This window comes from Macaca mulatta, chromosome 16 (assembly GCF_049350105.2).
Source record: "Macaca mulatta isolate MMU2019108-1 chromosome 16, T2T-MMU8v2.0, whole genome shotgun sequence".
In the NCBI taxonomy this organism is placed as follows: domain Eukaryota; kingdom Metazoa; phylum Chordata; class Mammalia; order Primates; family Cercopithecidae; genus Macaca; species Macaca mulatta.
In genome coordinates this window covers 62,433,550-62,450,718 of record NC_133421.1, presented here as the reverse complement: position 1 = coordinate 62,450,718, position 17,169 = coordinate 62,433,550, and the positions used below count along the sequence as shown (strand labels likewise).

General features: G+C 43.0%; 1 protein-coding gene across 5 annotated transcripts in view; it reads left to right on the top strand.

Moving 5' to 3' along the window:
* Positions 1-17,169, top strand: part of NPEPPS (aminopeptidase puromycin sensitive) — a 147,015-nt gene that overhangs the window by 108,619 nt on the left and 21,227 nt on the right. For all 5 annotated transcript variants that reach the window (XM_028836414.2, XM_077971334.1, XM_077971336.1 and 2 more), the window contains 5 exons: positions 694-798; positions 1,213-1,273; positions 5,357-5,466; positions 10,542-10,605; positions 15,097-15,236. In XM_028836414.2, coding sequence (XP_028692247.1) covers positions 694-798; positions 1,213-1,273; positions 5,357-5,466; positions 10,542-10,605; positions 15,097-15,236 — 480 coding nt within the window. The remainder of the gene's footprint in view (positions 1-693; positions 799-1,212; positions 1,274-5,356; positions 5,467-10,541; positions 10,606-15,096; positions 15,237-17,169) is intronic.

Below are 17,169 nucleotides of genomic sequence, written 5' to 3'. Positions count from 1 at the left end.
CATGCCTGTAATCCCAACTACTGGGGAGGCTGAGGTAGGAGAATCGCTTGAACCTGGGAGGCAGAGGTTGCGGTGAGCCGAGATCGTGCCATTGCACTCCAGCCTGGGCAACAAAAGCAAAAAACTCTGCCAAAAAAAAGAATAGTATGGGAGAAATCATACCTGTTGGTTAACACTCTGGTTCCATTGTTTATATCAAGGAAAATTCTGGACATATTTTATTGTCAGGGTCTGTTTTGTGAATACTTTAATTCTCTTGACTTAGCCTATCCCTAGTTCAATTTATATATATAAATTTTGTATCTAAAGAACTAGAGTTATAATCCTATTAGGCTCCCGTATAATTGTAAGTCATTACAATTAGTGCAAGAAATCTAATATTCTTCACCTCCATGTCTTCCTCATCACTCCTCTGCAACTACCCCAAGAATAAACAGAACCATAGTGGCTTCTCTCCCAGCAGAACAAAGCCAGGACTAGAACCCAGGCTCTGAGGGATGACAGGAATCAAGTTCTATTCAACTTTAGTATTACTAGTTACTACATTTTTTTGAGGACCATCATTATACATTATGAGTGAGTTAAAGGCAGAAAAATATAAGTTAGAAGGGTTTTCCTAGAAAGCGTTTTATGTAATTCAGTATTACAGGCTGTCTGCTTCCTGTCATAACCCTGAATCACACTGTCTGCCAGGTCAGTGTGGGCCATCCATCCGAGGTTGATGAGATATTTGATGCTATATCATATAGCAAAGGTGCATCTGTCATCCGAATGCTGCATGACTACATTGGGGATAAGGTAAAAAAAAAAAAAAATTTAATATTTCATTTTTTATGGTGAAATCATAGAGTTTTGCATGAAAAAAAGTCTCTTTATTTGGATTAAGTTCCCAAATAGTTTCTGGCTTGTCATTTTTTTTTAAATGACCAAAAAGAATGAGAATTCAATTATTTGAAGTTGACTACTGTGGTCTCTTAGATGAATGATGTGCAAGTATGTTTAGGAGTGGGAATGGGAGGCTGGTGTAAAACTTAAGAGCAAGAATAGAAGGCATAGAGTATGCATTATTAAATAAAAGGCAGTAGGCATCAGAGGGATATATATATTTCAGTGTATCTGATACTTGAGTATTTGAGTAAGTTTGTTTTTGATTAATATACAAATATACTATAAATTCTGAGATCTGGATTTTTAAAAATTGTGTTTTCTCAGGACTTTAAGAAAGGAATGAACATGTATTTAACCAAGTTCCAACAAAAGAATGCTGCCACAGGTAATCTTTAATAGCTTGAGATAGAAATGGAGAGAAAGTATTGTCACTCTATCCAGGCTGGGACATTTTATTTTTGTTCTGAATACTTAACTCAAGGTCAGGATCCATGTAATAAATAAATTAGCCTTATTTGAAGCTGTGTTCAGGTTGAATATCTCTAATCTGAAAATCTGAAATTTGAAATGCTCCAGAATCTGAAACTTTTTCTTTTCTTTTCTTTTTTTGAGACGGAATCTCCCTTTGTCGCCCAGGCTGGAGTGCAGTGGCGCGATCTCAGCTTACTGCAACCTCTGCCTCCTGGGTTCAAGCGATTCTCCTACCTCAGCTTCCCAAGGAGCTGGGTCTACAGGCGCCTGCCACTACAGGAGCCCCCCGGCTAATTTTTGTATTTTTAGTAGAGACAGGGTTTCACCATATTGGCTAGGCTGGTCTTGAACTCCTGACCTTGTGATCCACCTGCCTCCACCTCCCAAAGTGCTGGGATTACAGGCGTGAGCCACTGCACCCGGCCAAACTTTTTCTTTTCTTTCTTTTTCTTTTTTTAAAGTTCTAGGGTGCATGTGTACAATGTGCAAAGTTTGTTACATCAGTATACATGTGCCATGTTGGTTTGCTGCACCCATTAACTCATCATTTACATTAGGTATTTCTCCTAATGCTATCCCTCCCCCAGCTCCCTACTCCACGATAGGCCCCGGTGTGTGATGTTCCCCGTCCTGTGTCCAGTTGTTCTCATTGTTCAATTTCCATCCAAAATCTGAAACTTTCTGAGTGCCAACATGATGCTCAAAGGAAATAACTCATTGGAACATTTCAGATTTTGGATATTCCAATTATAGATGCTCAGCTAGCAAGTATAATGCAAATGTTCCAAAATCCAAAAAAAATATGAAATTGAAGACACTTCTGGTCCCAAGCATTTCGGATAAGGGATACTAAACCTGCAACAAGTCATTGGGTCAACATGAATCAGGACTCATTATCCCTTTCGTCATCCTCCAGCATTCTGCTTTCCATAACTGAATATTTTGCCAATTTAGAGAGTCTGGGCCGGGTATGGTGGCTCATGCCTGTAATCCTAGCACTTTGGGAGGCCAGGATTTGAGGACTGATTGAGCCCAGGAGTTCGACACCAGCCTGCAACATAGCGAGACCCCCGTCTCTACAAAAAATACAAAAAAAATTAGCCGGGTGTGGTGGTATGTACCTGTGGTCCCAGCTACTCAGGAGGCTTAAGTGGGAAGGATCACTTGAGCCCAGGAGTTTGAGGTTACAGTGAGCAATCATGGCACCACTGCACTCCAGCCTGGGCAACAGAACAAGACCCTGTCTCTGAAAAAATAAAAAATAAAGGGAATACAGTCATGTGTTGCTTAACAACAGGGATATGTTCTGAGAAATATGTCGTCAGGCAATTTCATCAATATGTGAACATCATAGAATGGACTTACATAAACCTACACAGTATGTCCTAGGCCATATACACCTAGCCTATGTGGTATACCCTGTTGCTCCTAGGCTGTAAAGTACCTGTACAGCATGTTACTATACTGAATACCATAGGCAATTATAACACAGTGGTATTTGTATACCTAAACATTTCTAAATATGGAAAAGGTACAGTAAAAATACGGTATTAAAGATGCTCCACCAGCCTACTGATATGCCTACAATCCCAGCACTTTGGGAGGCCGAGGCAGGTGGATTGCTTGAACCCAGGAGTTCAAGACCAGCCTAGGCATCATGCCAAAACCTTGTCTCTATAAGAAGTACAAAACTTAGCTAGGTGTGGTGGCATGCACCTGTAGTCCCAGCTACTTGGGAGGCTGAGGTAGGAGGATCACTTGAGCCTGGGAGGTCGAGGCTGCAGTGAGCTGTGATTGGGCCACTGCACTCCAATCTGGGCAACAGCAAAGTGCTGTCTCAAAAGAAAATAAGGGGCTACACCTGAATGCAGCTTATAGGACTAGAAGTTGTTCTAGTTGAGTGAGTGGTGAGTGAATATGAAGGCCTAAGACATTACTGTACACTACTATAGACATTATAAATACTTTACACTTAGGCTACACTAAATTTATAAAAATAATTTTTATTTCTTGAATAATAAATTAACCTTAGCTTACTGTAACATTTTAAATTTACTTTTTTTTTTTAACTTTTTGATTTTTTTCGATTATTATTATTTTTTTTGAGACGGAGTTTTGCTCTTGTTGCCCAGGCTGGAGTGCAGTGGTACAGTCTAGGCTCACCACAACCTCTGCCTCCCGGGTTCAAGTGATTCTCCTGCCTCAGCCTCCTGAGTAGCTGGGATTACAGGCATGCACCACCACAGCTGGCTAATTTTGTATTTTTTTTCTTTTTTTTTTTAAAGACAGGGTCTTGCTCTGTCTCTCAAGCTAGATTGCAGTGATGTGATCTTGGCTTCATTGCAACCTCCGCCTCCTGGGTTCAAGTGATTCTCCTGTCTTAGCCTCCCAAGTAGCTGGGATTACAGGTGCATGCCACCACGCCCAGCTAATTTTTGTGTTTTTAGTAGAGACAAGGTTTCACCATGTTGGCCAAGCTGGTCTTGAACTCCTAACCTCAGGTGATGCACCCACCTTGGCCTCCCAAAGTGCTGGGATTACAGGTGTGAGCCACCGCACCCAGCCTAATTTTGTATTTTTAGTAGAGATGGGGTTTCTCCATGTTAGTCAGGTTGGTCTTGAACTCTGAACCTCAGGTGATCCCCCCTCCGCCTTGGTCTTCCAAAGTGCTGGGATTACAGGCGTGAGCCACTGCGCCCAGCCTGGATATTTTTAAATTGAGGTTAATTCAATGGGTATAATGGTCTTTTTTTTTTTTTTTTTTTGAGACGGAGTCTTGCTCTGTCACCCAGGCTGGAGTGTAGTGGCCGGATCTCAGCTCACTGCAAGCTCCGCCTCCCGGGTTCACGCCATTCTCCTGCCTCAGCCTCCCGAGTAGCTGGGACTACAGGCGCCTGCCACCTCGCCCGGCTAAGTTTTTGTATTTTTAGTAGAGACGGGGTTTCACTGTGTTACCCAGGATGGTCTCGATCTCCTGACCTCGTGATCCGCCCGTCTCGGCCTCCCAAAGTGCTGGGATTACAGGCTTGAGCCACCGCGCCCGGCCGGGTATAATGGTCTTAAGTTTGTCAGTGATTGTTTAGTAGTGATCTTGAACATGTTTCAATTTCTTTCTTTGTTTCTCCTTAACTCATCTGTTTATTATAATTTGTCATTTTTCTTATAAATTAGAATGATTAAGTATATCTCAGAATAAAAGACCAGTTTTGGCCAGGTGTGATGATTCACACCTGTAATTCCAGCACCTTGGGAGGCCAAGGCAGGCGGATTGCTTGAGCCTGGGACTTTGAGACCAGCCTGGGCAACATGGTGAAACCCCGTCTCTACAAAAATTGCAAGAAATTATGGGCTGGGTGCAGTTGCTCACGCCAATAATCCCAGCACTTTGGGAGGCCAAGGCGATGGATCACCTGAGGTCAGGAGTTCAAGACCAACTTGGTCAACATGGTGAAACCCCATCTCTACTAAAAGTACAAAAATTAGCCGGGTATGGTGGTGCATTCCTGTAATCTCAGCTACTCAGGTGCCTAAAGCAGGAGAATTGCTTGACCCTGGGAGGCAGAGGTTGCAGTGAGCTTAGATCATGCCACTGCGCTCCAGCCTGGCAACAGAGCAAGGCTCCATCTTAAAAAAAAAAAAAAAAAAAATTAGCCAGGTGTTGTGGTGTGCACCTAGTCCCAGCTACTCAGGAGGCTGAGGAGGGAAGATCACCTGAGTCTGGGAGGTCGAGGCTGCAGTGAGCTGTGATTATGTCACTGCACTCTAGCCTGGGTGACGAAGTAAGACCCTATCTCAAAAAATACCAGCTTTTATGATAGAATTTACTTAGTTGCAGAAGAGGGCTGGCAAAGGGAATGTTAATTTGGCCCACTGTTTCCTGAACCTGAAAGAACCAAAGAATTAGTCAGCAGTGTAGTGTCAAAAGTTAAATAAAATTTTGCTTTGTTTAGGAAAATAAAAATATAAACATTTTAGATTATCATTGTTTATCTTCTAGAGGATCTCTGGGAAAGTTTAGAAAATGCAAGTGGTAAACCTATAGCAGCTGTGATGAATACCTGGACCAAACAAATGGGATTTCCCCTCATTTATGTGGAAGCTGAACAGGTAAACATATGAAGTCTTTCCATTTGTCTGATACTGTATTAAATGAAAATCAGTACAATGTATCACGTTTGCTTTTCTGTACTTTAAGTTTTCTTTTTTTTTTTTTGAGACTGAGTCTGGCTCTGTCGCCCAGGCTGGAGTGCAGTGGCCGGATCTCAGCTCACTGCAAGCTCCGCCTCCCGGGTTTACGCCATTCTCCTGCCTCAGCCTCCGGAGTAGCTGGGACCACAGGCGCCCGCCACCTCGCCCGGCTAGTTTTTTGTATTTTTTAGTAGAGACGGGGTTTCACCGTGTTAGCCAGGATGGTCTCGATCTCCTGACCTTGTGATCCGCCCGTCTCGCCTCCCAAAGTGCTGGGATTACAGGCTTGAGCCACCGTGCCCGGCTTCTGTACTTTAAGTTTTCTAGTGACATTTAAACCAGCGCTGTTACTCTTTTCTCAGTAATTTTACTGCCTGCATCATTAAAGTTACATGTACTTAAGATAGAAAATAAAATGTTACCTGCTTGTCTTGTCTCTGGGGAAAATACTGTAAATTTTTGATATAATTCTAAAACCACCAAATATGGTTTATTCTAGAAATGCAAGGTTGGTTTAACATTTTTTAAAAAATTAGGCTGGGCATGGTGGCTTATGCCTCTAATCCCAGCACTTTGGGAGGCCGAGGCGGGTGTATCACTTGAGGTCGGGAGTTTGAGACCAGCTCGGCCAATGTAGTGAAACCCTGTCTCTACTAAAAATACAAAAATTAGCTGGGCTTGGTGGAACACGCCTGAAATCCCAGCTACTTGGGAGGCTTAGGCAGGAGAATTGCTTGAACCCAAGAGGCGGAAGTTGCGGTGAGCTGAGATTGTGCCACTGCACTCCAGCCTGGGCAACAGAGTGAGACTCAGTCTCAAAAAAAAAAAAAAAAAAAAAAAATCAATATATTGATGTATAATCACTACATTAACAGAATCAAATGCAAATAGCACATCATCACTGATTAGATGTAGAAAAAACATTTGGTAAAATTTCATACCCACTTATAATATCGATTGTGTAAAGTAGATTTTTAATGTTGGTTGGACAGCAGTGTGATTTTGATTAGAATTGCAATTCATTAATTGGACTGTTATCTGAATTCAGAGAGGAGTACTTCAGTATGAGCTATACTTCAAAAGGACTAAGAATTACACATCATCCTTTAATGCCTACCAAAAAGTGATCTTAACTTAGTTTCATTAAATGAAATTGTTCTCTTCAATTTCATTGCCATGGTTTTGTGAGCTGCATGGAGAATTAATTCCTGTTCATTTTTAGGGAAGTGGATTCATAGTTCTTTTTTAGTATGTGTTTTTTCTTGTGGTCCTACATTGTCCACAAAGCGAAGTATTTTATTATTATTATTTTTATACTTTAAAAATTTGAGATGAGGTCTCACTATATCGCCCAGCCTGGTCTGCAACCCCTGGGCTCAAGTGATCCTTCCATCCCTGCCTCCCAAAAGTACTGGGATTACAGGTGTGAGCCACTGCCCACCCAGCCAAAGCTAAGTATGTTTTACAAATAATTTATCAATGTGGCACTCTAAGTTATAAATTTGCTTTTCTGCACTTTTGTATTCTAGGTGACATTTAAACCAATTCTTGCACTCAAAATGCTCCCAAATTTACATGGAACATTTTCATATGTAAGCTTGCAGATTACCCTTTCAGAGCCAAATCTTAACTTTAAACATGATTGGATTTTACACTAAAGTGTGCACATTGGAGGACCTCTCAGTTAGACTGGCTGCAATAACTTGGAAAGGCAATTTAGGGAAAGCAGTTGATGGATGATGTTTAGTGGAAAAGAATACCTGTAAGTTTAGTGACCTACCATTGTGACCATTCTATTTCTTTGCAGTCTTTTTTCTGCACTTGGGACTAATCTGTTACAGGAGATGACTAATTGAATTTAATGTTGACACTGCATATAGACTGACTCTTTTAAGAATATTAGGCCGGGCGCGGTGGCTGAAGCCTGTAATCCCAGCACTTTGGGAGGCCGAGATGGGCGGATCACGAGGTCAGGAGATCGAGACCATCCTGGCTAACCCGGTGAAACCCTGTCTCTACTAAAAAGTACAAAAAACGAGCCGGGCGAGGTGGCAGGCGCCTGTGGTCCCAGTTACTCCGGAGGCTGAGGCAGGAGAATGGCTTAAACCCAGGAGGCGGAGCTTGCAGTGAGCTGAGATCCGGCCACTGCACTCCAGCCTGGGCGACAGAGTGAGACTCCGTCTCAAAAAAAAAAAAAAAAAAAAGGAATATTAACATACAAAAATTATTGTTACTTTTCACCTCTGGGCATTTCATTCCCTCAAAACTATTAAACTATTGGCTGGGCCAGGCACAGTGGCTCACAACTGTACTTACAATACTGGGAGGCCAAGGTGGGAGGACTGCTTGAGCTCAGGAGTTCAAGACAAGCCTGGGCAACATAGTGAGACCTCATCTCTACTAAAAGTAAAAAAACTAGCTGGGCACGGTGGCACGTGCCTATAGTCCCAGCTGCTTGGGAGGCTGAGTTGAGAGGATCGCTTGAGCACAGGAGGCGTTAAGGCTGTAGTGAGCTGGTCAACAGAGCAAGACCATGTATTAAAAAACAAACTATTGGCCAGTTGCAGTGGCTCACATTTGTAATCCCAGCACTTTGGGAGGATCACTTGTGTTCTGAAGTTTGAGACCAGCCTGGGTAACATGGTAAGACACTGTCTCTACCAAAACAAAAAAACAAACCCAAAACGATTGAAATGTTAATGATTACACATAAAGCAGATTATTAATCCGTAATTTCTTTCTTTTTTTTTTTTTTTTTGGAGATGGAGTTTTGCTCTGTCGCCCAGGCTGGAGTGCAGTGGCTGGATCTCAACTCACTGCAAGCTCCGCCAATCGGGTTTACGCCATTCTCCTGCCTCAGCCTCCCGAGTAGCTGGGACTACAGGCGCCCGCCGCCTCGCCCGGCTAGTTTTTTGTATTTTTTAGTGGAGACGGGGTTTCACCGTGTTAGCCAGGATGGTCTCGATCTCCTGACCTCGTGATCCGCCCGTCTCGGCCTCCCAAAGTGCTGGGATTACAGGCTTGAGCCACCGCGCCCGGCCTAATCCGTAATTTTTTTCTTAAAGCAGAACACACTTTTAAGAAATAATGGTTTATCAGTTAGAACAGAGAACACTAATGCCACACTTCTAAGTGTTACTGAAACTCTTTCCATCCAGGGGCTTTCAAGGTCTTGCTTTCTTTTGTTGTTTTTTGTCTACAGGCACAGCCGAACTCCTCCTCCATTTTGCATTGTAATAAAAGGCCAATGACCTGGTGCAGTGGCTCAAACTTACACTCCTAGCACTTTAGGAGGCCGAGGCAGGAGGATTGCTTGAACCTAGGAGTTGGAGATCATCCTGGGCAATATTATAGTGAGACCCTGTTTCTAAAAAACTAAAAATAAATTAAAAATATATTAATTAAATTAAAGTCCTGTCTGTTGCTCTTTTTTTTTTTTTTTTTTTGAGATGGAGTCTCACTATGTCGCCCAGGCTGGAGTGCGGTGGCACGATCTCGGCTCACTGCAAGCTCCACCTCCCGGGTTCACGCCATTCTCCTGCCTCAGCCTCCTGAGTAGCTGGGACTACAGGCGCCCGCCACCGTGCCTGGCTAATTTTTTATATTTTTTTATTAGAGACGGGGTTTCACAGTGTTAGCCAGGATAGTCTCGATCTCCTGACCTTGTGATCCACTCACCCGGCCTCCCAAAGTGCTGGGATTACAGGTGTGAGCACCGTGTCCGGCCAACTCTTAACTCTTTTAAGAATAGGAAAGCTGTGTAACATATCTTGATTATGATCTGTTTCTCACTTTACATTCCCCAAATTTAAATATTTTTGCTCTAATTCTGAATCAATGTAAAAGCTTTCAACTTTTTCAAGGAAATCTGTGTGATATATAACTGATTATATATATAATTAGTTTCTAGTGTTAACGTTCATTAATAGTTTCCCTATGGCATCAAAGTGGCCATTGCTTTCTCACTTAAATTTTTTCTTAGTTTTTCAATTCTATTTCTTGTAGTAAGTTTGTCCATGTAGCTCATTAGCCCAATTTTACATTTGATTTAGGTGATCTTTTTTTTTTTTTTGAGACGGAGTCTCGCTCTGTCACCCAGGCTGGAGTGCAGTGGCCGGATCTCAGCTCACTGCAAGCTCCGCCTCCCGGGTTCACGCCATTCTCCTGCCTCAGCCTCCCGAGTAGCTGGGACTACAGGCGCCTGCCACCTCGCCCGGCTAAGTTTTTTTTGTATTTTTAGTAGAGACGGGGTTTCACTGTGTTAGCCAGGATGGTCTCGATCTCCTGACCTCGTGATCCGCCCGTCTCGGCCTCCCAAAGTGCTGGGATTACAGGCTTGAGCCACCGCGCCCGGCCTGATTTAGGTGATCTTAAGTCTGTTTTATCTTGTGTTATTTGTTTTTTTTTTTTTTGAGACGGAGTCTCGCTCTGTCGACCAGGCTGGAGTGCAGTGGCCGGATCTCAGCTCACTGCAAGCTCCGCCTCTCGGGTTCACGCCATTCTCCTGCCTCAGCCTCCCGAGTAGCTGGGACCACAGGCGCCGCCACCTCGCCCGGCTAATTTTTTGTGTTTTTAGTAGAGACGGGGTTTCGCCGTGTTAGCCAGGATGGTCTCGATCTCCTGACCTTGTGATCCGCCCGTCTCGGCCTCCCAAAGTGCTGGGATTACAGGCTTGAGCCACCGCGCCCGGCCTATCTTGTGTTATTTGAAATCCAGGATGTGGTAACTAATAAATGACACAAATGACTGCATATTGTTGAAGTGTTTTGTAAACATATGTACTTACCATTGTTGCCTCTGGCGTTTTAGTTATTTGGACTTTTCTCTGTAGTATTACCGTCTTCATCACAATTGTACTTTGTATACTCATGAGACATTTGGTTGTGCTAGTTCCAGCATTTGTCACAGAAATGTTGTCTCCCTCCTCTTCAAAAACAAAAACAAAAACCCCAAATGGTGTCAGTACTATTACAGCCTTTGTTTTGCTTCTTTAGGTAGAAGATGACAGATTATTGAGGTTGTCCCAAAAGAAGTTCTGTGCCGGTGGATCATATGTTGGTAGGTAAATGGCTGTAAGTGGGATATGATTGATAAATTTGGATATTAACTAATACCAGTAGTATTCCAACTAATAGGAAATTTTTCTTTTTTTTTTGAGAAAGAGTCTCACTCTGTCGCCCAGGCTGGAGTGCCATGGCGTGATCTTGGCTCACTGCAACCTCCACCTCCTGGGTTCAAGCAATTCTCCTGCCTCAGCCTCCCTAGTAGCTGGGATTACAGGCGTCTGCCATCACGCCCGGGTAATTTTTGTGTTTTAGTAGAGACAGGGTTTCACCATGTTGGTCAGGCTGGTCTTGAACTCCTGACCTGAAGTGATCCACCCACCTCAGCTTCCCAAAGTGCTGGGATTACAGGTGTGAGCCACTGTGCCCAGCTGAAAATTTTTAAGTTTTAATATAATTAAATAAAAGCAAGATGATGATATTAGAACAAAAAATGAAATTTAGGGCCGGGCACGGTGGCTTACGCCTGTAATCCCAGCACTTTGGGAGGCTGAGACGGGCGGATCGCCAGAGGTCAGGGGTTCGAGACCAGCCTGGCCAACATGGTGAAACTATGTCTCTACTAAAAATACAAAACAGCTGGGCGTGGTGGCAGGCACCTGTAGTCCCAGCTACTCAGGAGGCTGAGGCAGGAGAATCGCTTGAACCTGGGAGGCGGAGGTTGCAGTGAGCCGAGATTATGCCACTGCATTCCAGCCTGGGCAACAGAGTGATAGTCCATCTCAAAATAAATAAATAATTAATTAATTAAAAATAAAAATAAATTTAGGGGCTGAGAGCAGGCTGGACAAAATGGCGAAACCCTGTCTCTTAAAAAAAAAAAAAGCGGGGCACAGTGGCTCACGCCTGTAATCCCAGCACTTTGGGAGGCCATAGTGGGCAGATCATCTGAGGTCAGGAGTTCAAGACCAGCCTGGCCAACATGGTGAAACTCCGTCTCTATTAAAAATACAAAATTAGCCAGGCGTGGTGGCGCATGTCTGTAATCCCAGCTACTCGGGAGGCTGAGGCAGGAGAATCGCTTGAACCCAGGAGGCGGAGGTTGCAGTGAGTCAAGATTGAGGCATTGTGCTCCAGCCTGGGCAACAAGAGTGAAACTCTGTCTCAAAAAAACAAGAAAAAAAGAGAGAGATCTTAGCTGGGCATAGTGGTGCACACCTGTAGTCCTAGGTATTTGGGAGGCTGAGGGAGGCAGATTACTGGAGCCCAGGAGTTCAAGGCTGCAGTGAGCCATGATTGTGCCACTACAGTCCAGCCTGGGTGACAGAGTAAGACCCTGTCTCAAAATAGAAATAAGAAAAAAATTTAGGAAATAAAAAAGGAGATTCACAAGGTATTTATAGTATTTAGTCACTTTTTTAGTTTTTGAAATTCCATGTTTCTGTGTGTTATTGGAGGCTATGATGAATGAAGAAAGTTAGTAATACCCAGGAAGTGACGTCTCTAGCCTTAATCTTCCAAAAGAGGACTTTACTGTATGTGTCAGGGGTGAGGGGTAGGTGGGGCGGGGGGGTAGGTAATTCTTTTTTTTAATGCTTGGGCATAATAAGTAAATAAGTGAGTAAAGTCCAGTAATTATTTACATTTATTATATACCAGTCATTGTGCTACATACTATAACTGGCTCTTATTTTACTCTCTCAGCTTCCTTATAAGGTAGGCCACATTATTTCTATTTTACAGATGAGGAAGCTGCAGCATAGCTTAGTTAAATTGCTCAAGGTCACCTATCTAAGAAGGTAAAGAGTGGGAATTCAAAATAATTGGACTCCATGAATTTATGCTCTTAACTACCATTTTCATATATTTCCACATGTCATTAGATTCTTTTTACCTATAAAATTTTACCCAGGAAATTAAGAGATTAGTTGAAAAAATCAAGGAGTAAAGTGTTTGTCTATATCTTTCTTGCTTCCTTTAAAACAACAGTTCTCAACAAACGGGAGGTATATATGAGAATCATCAATGCCTTGTCATGTTCCACCCACTAAAAATCTGATACATTCAACTCAGTTAAGACGTATGGCCTTCTGCCCTTAACCTTCCTTAGCAGTTAGAATTAGTTTTTTCTTTTTCTTTTTTTTTTTTTTTTTTTGAGACATAGTCTCGCTCTATCTTTTAGGCTGGAGTGCAGTGGCATGATCTCGGCTCACTGCAACCTCTGCCTTCCAGGTTCAAGCGATTCTCTGCCTCAGCCTCCCGAGTAGCTGGGATTATAGGCACCCATGACCATGCCCAGCTAATTTTTGTATTTTTAGTAGAGACGGGGTTTCACCATCTTGGCCAGGCTGATCTTGAACTCTGACCTCGTGATCCACCCGCCTTGGCCTCCCAGAGGGTTGAGATTACAGGCGTGAGCCACTGTGCCCGGCCTGATTTTTTTTTTTTGGCGAGACAGCGTCTTGCTTTGTTGCCCTGGCTGGAGTGCAGTGGTGTAACCTCGGCTCACTACAACCTCTGCCTCCCAGGTTCAAGCCATTCTCCTGCCTCAGCCTCCTGAATAGCTGGGATTACAGGCGCGTGCCATTACCCCCCGGCTTATTTTTGTATTTTTAATAGAGACAGGGTTTCGCCATGTTGGCCAGGCTGGTCTTGAACTCCTGACCTCTGGTGATCCGCCTGCCTCAGCTTCCTCCCAAAGTGCTGGGATTACAGGCGTGAGCACCATGTCCAGCCTAGAGTTACTTTTTTTTTTTTTTTTTTTTTGAGACTGAGTCTTGCCCTGTTGCCCAGGCTGGAGTGCAATGGCGTAATCTTGGCTCACTGCAACCTCCGCCTCCTGCGTTTAAGCGATTCTCCTGCCTCAGCCTCCCAAGTAGCTGGGATTAACAGGAACACACCACCATGATCGGCTACTTTTTTGTATCTTTAGTAGAGACAGGGTTTCACCATGTTGGCCAGGCTGGTCTTGAACTCCTGACTTCGAGATCTGCCCACCTCAGCCTCCCAAAGTGTTGGGATTACAGGCGTGAGCCACTGTGCCCGTCTACAGAATTATTCTTTTAATGAATATATCTAACAAGACTGGGCACAGTGGTTCACACCTGTAGTGTCAGTACATTGGGAGGCCAAGGTGGGCAGATTGCTTGAGCCCAGGAGATCGAGACCAGCCCGGGCAACATGGCAAAACCTCATCTCAAAAAATAAATAAATAAAATTAGCTTGGCATGGTGGCATGCATCTGCAGTCCCTGCTACTTGGGAGCCTGAGTTGGAGAACTGCTTGAGCCCATGAGATTGAGGCTGCAGTGAGCCGTGATCGTGCCCTTGTACTCTAGCCTGGGTGACAGGGCGAGACCCTATCTGGGGGAAAAAAAAATATCTAACAAGTCAGATGACAGTTTTATTATCCAAATAAATCTGTACATGTTACAGTTGTCATTTTCTGCCTCTTACCTATAATCTACATTGTAGTACTGACAGGTTTTTCTAATACTCTGTGACCAATAGAGGCAACATTAAAACTTGCAGTATCCCAATATTGGAGAAATTTTACTTTGTGGTTTAACCTGATAGCATAAAGCTATGTCATTTATTAAAGTAGCTCCATTTCCATTAAGGTACTGGGCAAGGACTCTTTTTTGTTTGGCATCTTAATGCCAAGTCTGTTTTGCTGTCTGATATATAAGACAGTGTTTCTGCCTTACAAAAGCTTTGGCTTTTAGATATGAGTCCTCTGTGATGGAACATTACAGCTCCCAGGATGTATCCTGTCTATCACAACAATAAAAATCAACCCTTTGATATTTCAGCAGTGTGTATACCTGTTAAGGCCTACACCTTAGAATTTGTTTTTAAATGATATATGAAGGCTGGGCATAGTGGCTTACACCTGTAATCCCAGCACTTTGGGAGGCTGAGGTGGGTGGATCCCTTGAGGCCAGGAGTTCGAGGCCAGCCTGGCCAACATGGCAAAACCCCATCTCTACTAATAAAGTACAAAAAAAAAAATTGTATGTTTTTGGGCATGGTGGCACGTACCTGTAGTCCCAGCTACTCAGGAGACTGAGGCACAAGAACCTCTTGAACCCGGGAGGTGGAGGTTGCAGTGAGCTGAGATCACGCCACCGCACTGCAGCCTGGGTGACAGAGCAAAACTCTATCTCTAAAAAAAAAAAAATACATATGCATATATAGTAATAAATGCTATGTGAGAGCCTTCACCTCCTCACAATTTAACAGTAAAATTGCTGTCTTTGCTCTGTAAGGGGAAAATGATAATGAAGTTTAAGTCATTGCATTTGTGATTCTTCAAGTGAGTTAACTGCTTTCTTTTTTTAGACAACATGTTGTGATTTTGTTAGTAGATTATCCCTTCCTTTGCACTGATACTATTCAGGTTATCTGGAAGAGTTCATGTACCACTAAGAATGAACTACTGACTTAACAGTTAGGCTTAGGCTCCTGGTTAGAACAACACCACTCCTCTCTCCACCTTACCTTCTGTTTGTCCCAGTGCAAAATTTATTTGTTCTTCTCTTGCTTAGGTGAAGATTGTCCCCAGTGGATGGTCCCTATCACAATCTCTACTAGTGAAGACCCCAACCAGGCCAAACTAAAAATTCTAATGGACAAGCCAGAGATGAATGTGGTTTTGAAAAATGTCAAACCAGACCAATGGGTGAAGGTGAGTTCAGAATCTTACCTAAACAGATTTCTCTCACTTAATGTATACATCTTATGACTGGCTTTAAATTCTGCTTCAGGTTAGTAGTTTCAAAGAAAAAAAAAAAAAAAACCTAAGCTTTCCTTTGTGAAATTTAGGATGAATTTTTTTTTTTTTTTTTTTTTTTTTTTTTGAGACGGAGTCTTGCTCTGTCGCCCAGGCTGGAGTGCAGTAGCACGATCTCAGCTCACTGCAAGCTCTGCCTCCCGGGTTTACGCCATTCTCCTGCCTCAGCCTCCCGAGTAGCTGGGACTACAGGCGCCCACCACCTCGCCCGGCTAGTTTTTTGTATTTTTTAGTAGAGACGGGGTTTCACCGAGTTAGCCAGGATGGTCTCGATCTCCTGACCTCGTGATCCGCCCGTCTCGGCCTCCCAAAGTGCTGGGATTACAGGCTTGAGCCACCGCGCCCGGCCTAGGATGAATTTTCAAATAGTATTGTCCAGACATTTGTCAGATGTTAGGGAAGGTAGTGGTAGAGAAGCAGATCCAAAGGCATAGGACTAAGAGGAGAAAAAAAAAAAAAAGTAGATGGAATGTAAGGTTATATGAACCAAAATATTTGTAGTCTCACACCTTCAAACTCTCCTGCCATTATAATGAAAGGTTAACTTCAATGATGTGTTGTCACCATATGTGTAGTACTATAATCCAGTGAGAGCAGACATATATAATAATCGGTTTGTGTCACTGAAATGTAAAATTCCCTAGCTGGTATTTCAAAATCATTTCACAGAAATACCAATAGGTAAGAATTATTTTTCATTATTCTGTACTCTACCTTTCATAATGAAAGTATTTACTACAAACTCTTAATTATATGTTCCTAATAGGAATTACACATTGTATCAGACATTTGTGCTTTTTTGAAAAAAAAGCCGGCCAGGTGCAGTGGCTCATGCCTGTAATCGCACTTTGGGAGGCTGAGGCAGGCATCACAAGGTCAGGAATTTGAGACCAGCCTGACCAACATAGTGAAACCCTGTCTCTACTAAAGATACGGAAAAAAATTAGCTAGTTGTGATGGCGTGTGCCTGTAATCCCAGCTAGTCAGGAGGCTGAGGCAGGAGAATCACTTGAACCCAGGAGGCGGAGGTTACAGTAAGCCGAGATCGCACCATTGCACTCCAGCCTGGATGACAGGGCGAGACTCCATTCCCGCCCCCACCCCCAAAAAAAGAAGCCATTTTTCTGTTTATCAACTTTTTTTTTCTTTTTGAGTTGGGGGTGTCACTATATTGCAAGATTCAAACTCTTAGGCTCATGTGATCCTCCCACTTCAGGCTCCAGAGTAGCTAGGATTATAGTCATGAGCCACCATGCCTGGCATTGTTTTACTTTTTAAAATATATATTTAAAATACACTCACTGGAATATTACCATTTGAAATTATAATCTGGAAGATTATGTTGTAGCAATATGAAAAATTTCTTATAAATGAGAAAAAAGTTATGTACACTACAATTTTGATTAAGTTAAATAAAGGGAATCGATCAAGTGATAGTTGCATTAAAATTGTAGGGGTGGTTTTTAAAATATTTACATATAAATAGTAAAATATTTTTATCTTACTGTTTTACCATTAAACTATTTTGAATACAAATGTTCTCAAAAATATTTTTTGGCTATTGGTAAATAGCCTATAGAAAATAATGCAGTTGCCAGGCGCAGTGGCTCATGCCTGTAATCCCAGGGAGGCTGAGGTGCGATGAATCACCTGAGGTCAGGAGTTCAAGACCAGCCTGGCCAACATGGTGAAACCCTGTCTCTCCTAAAAATATAAAATTAGCTGGGTGTGGTGGGTGGTGGGTGCCTGTGATCCCAGCTGCTTGGGAGGCTGAGGCAGGAAAATCACTTGAACCTGGGAGGTGGAAGTTTCAGTAAGCTGAGATCAC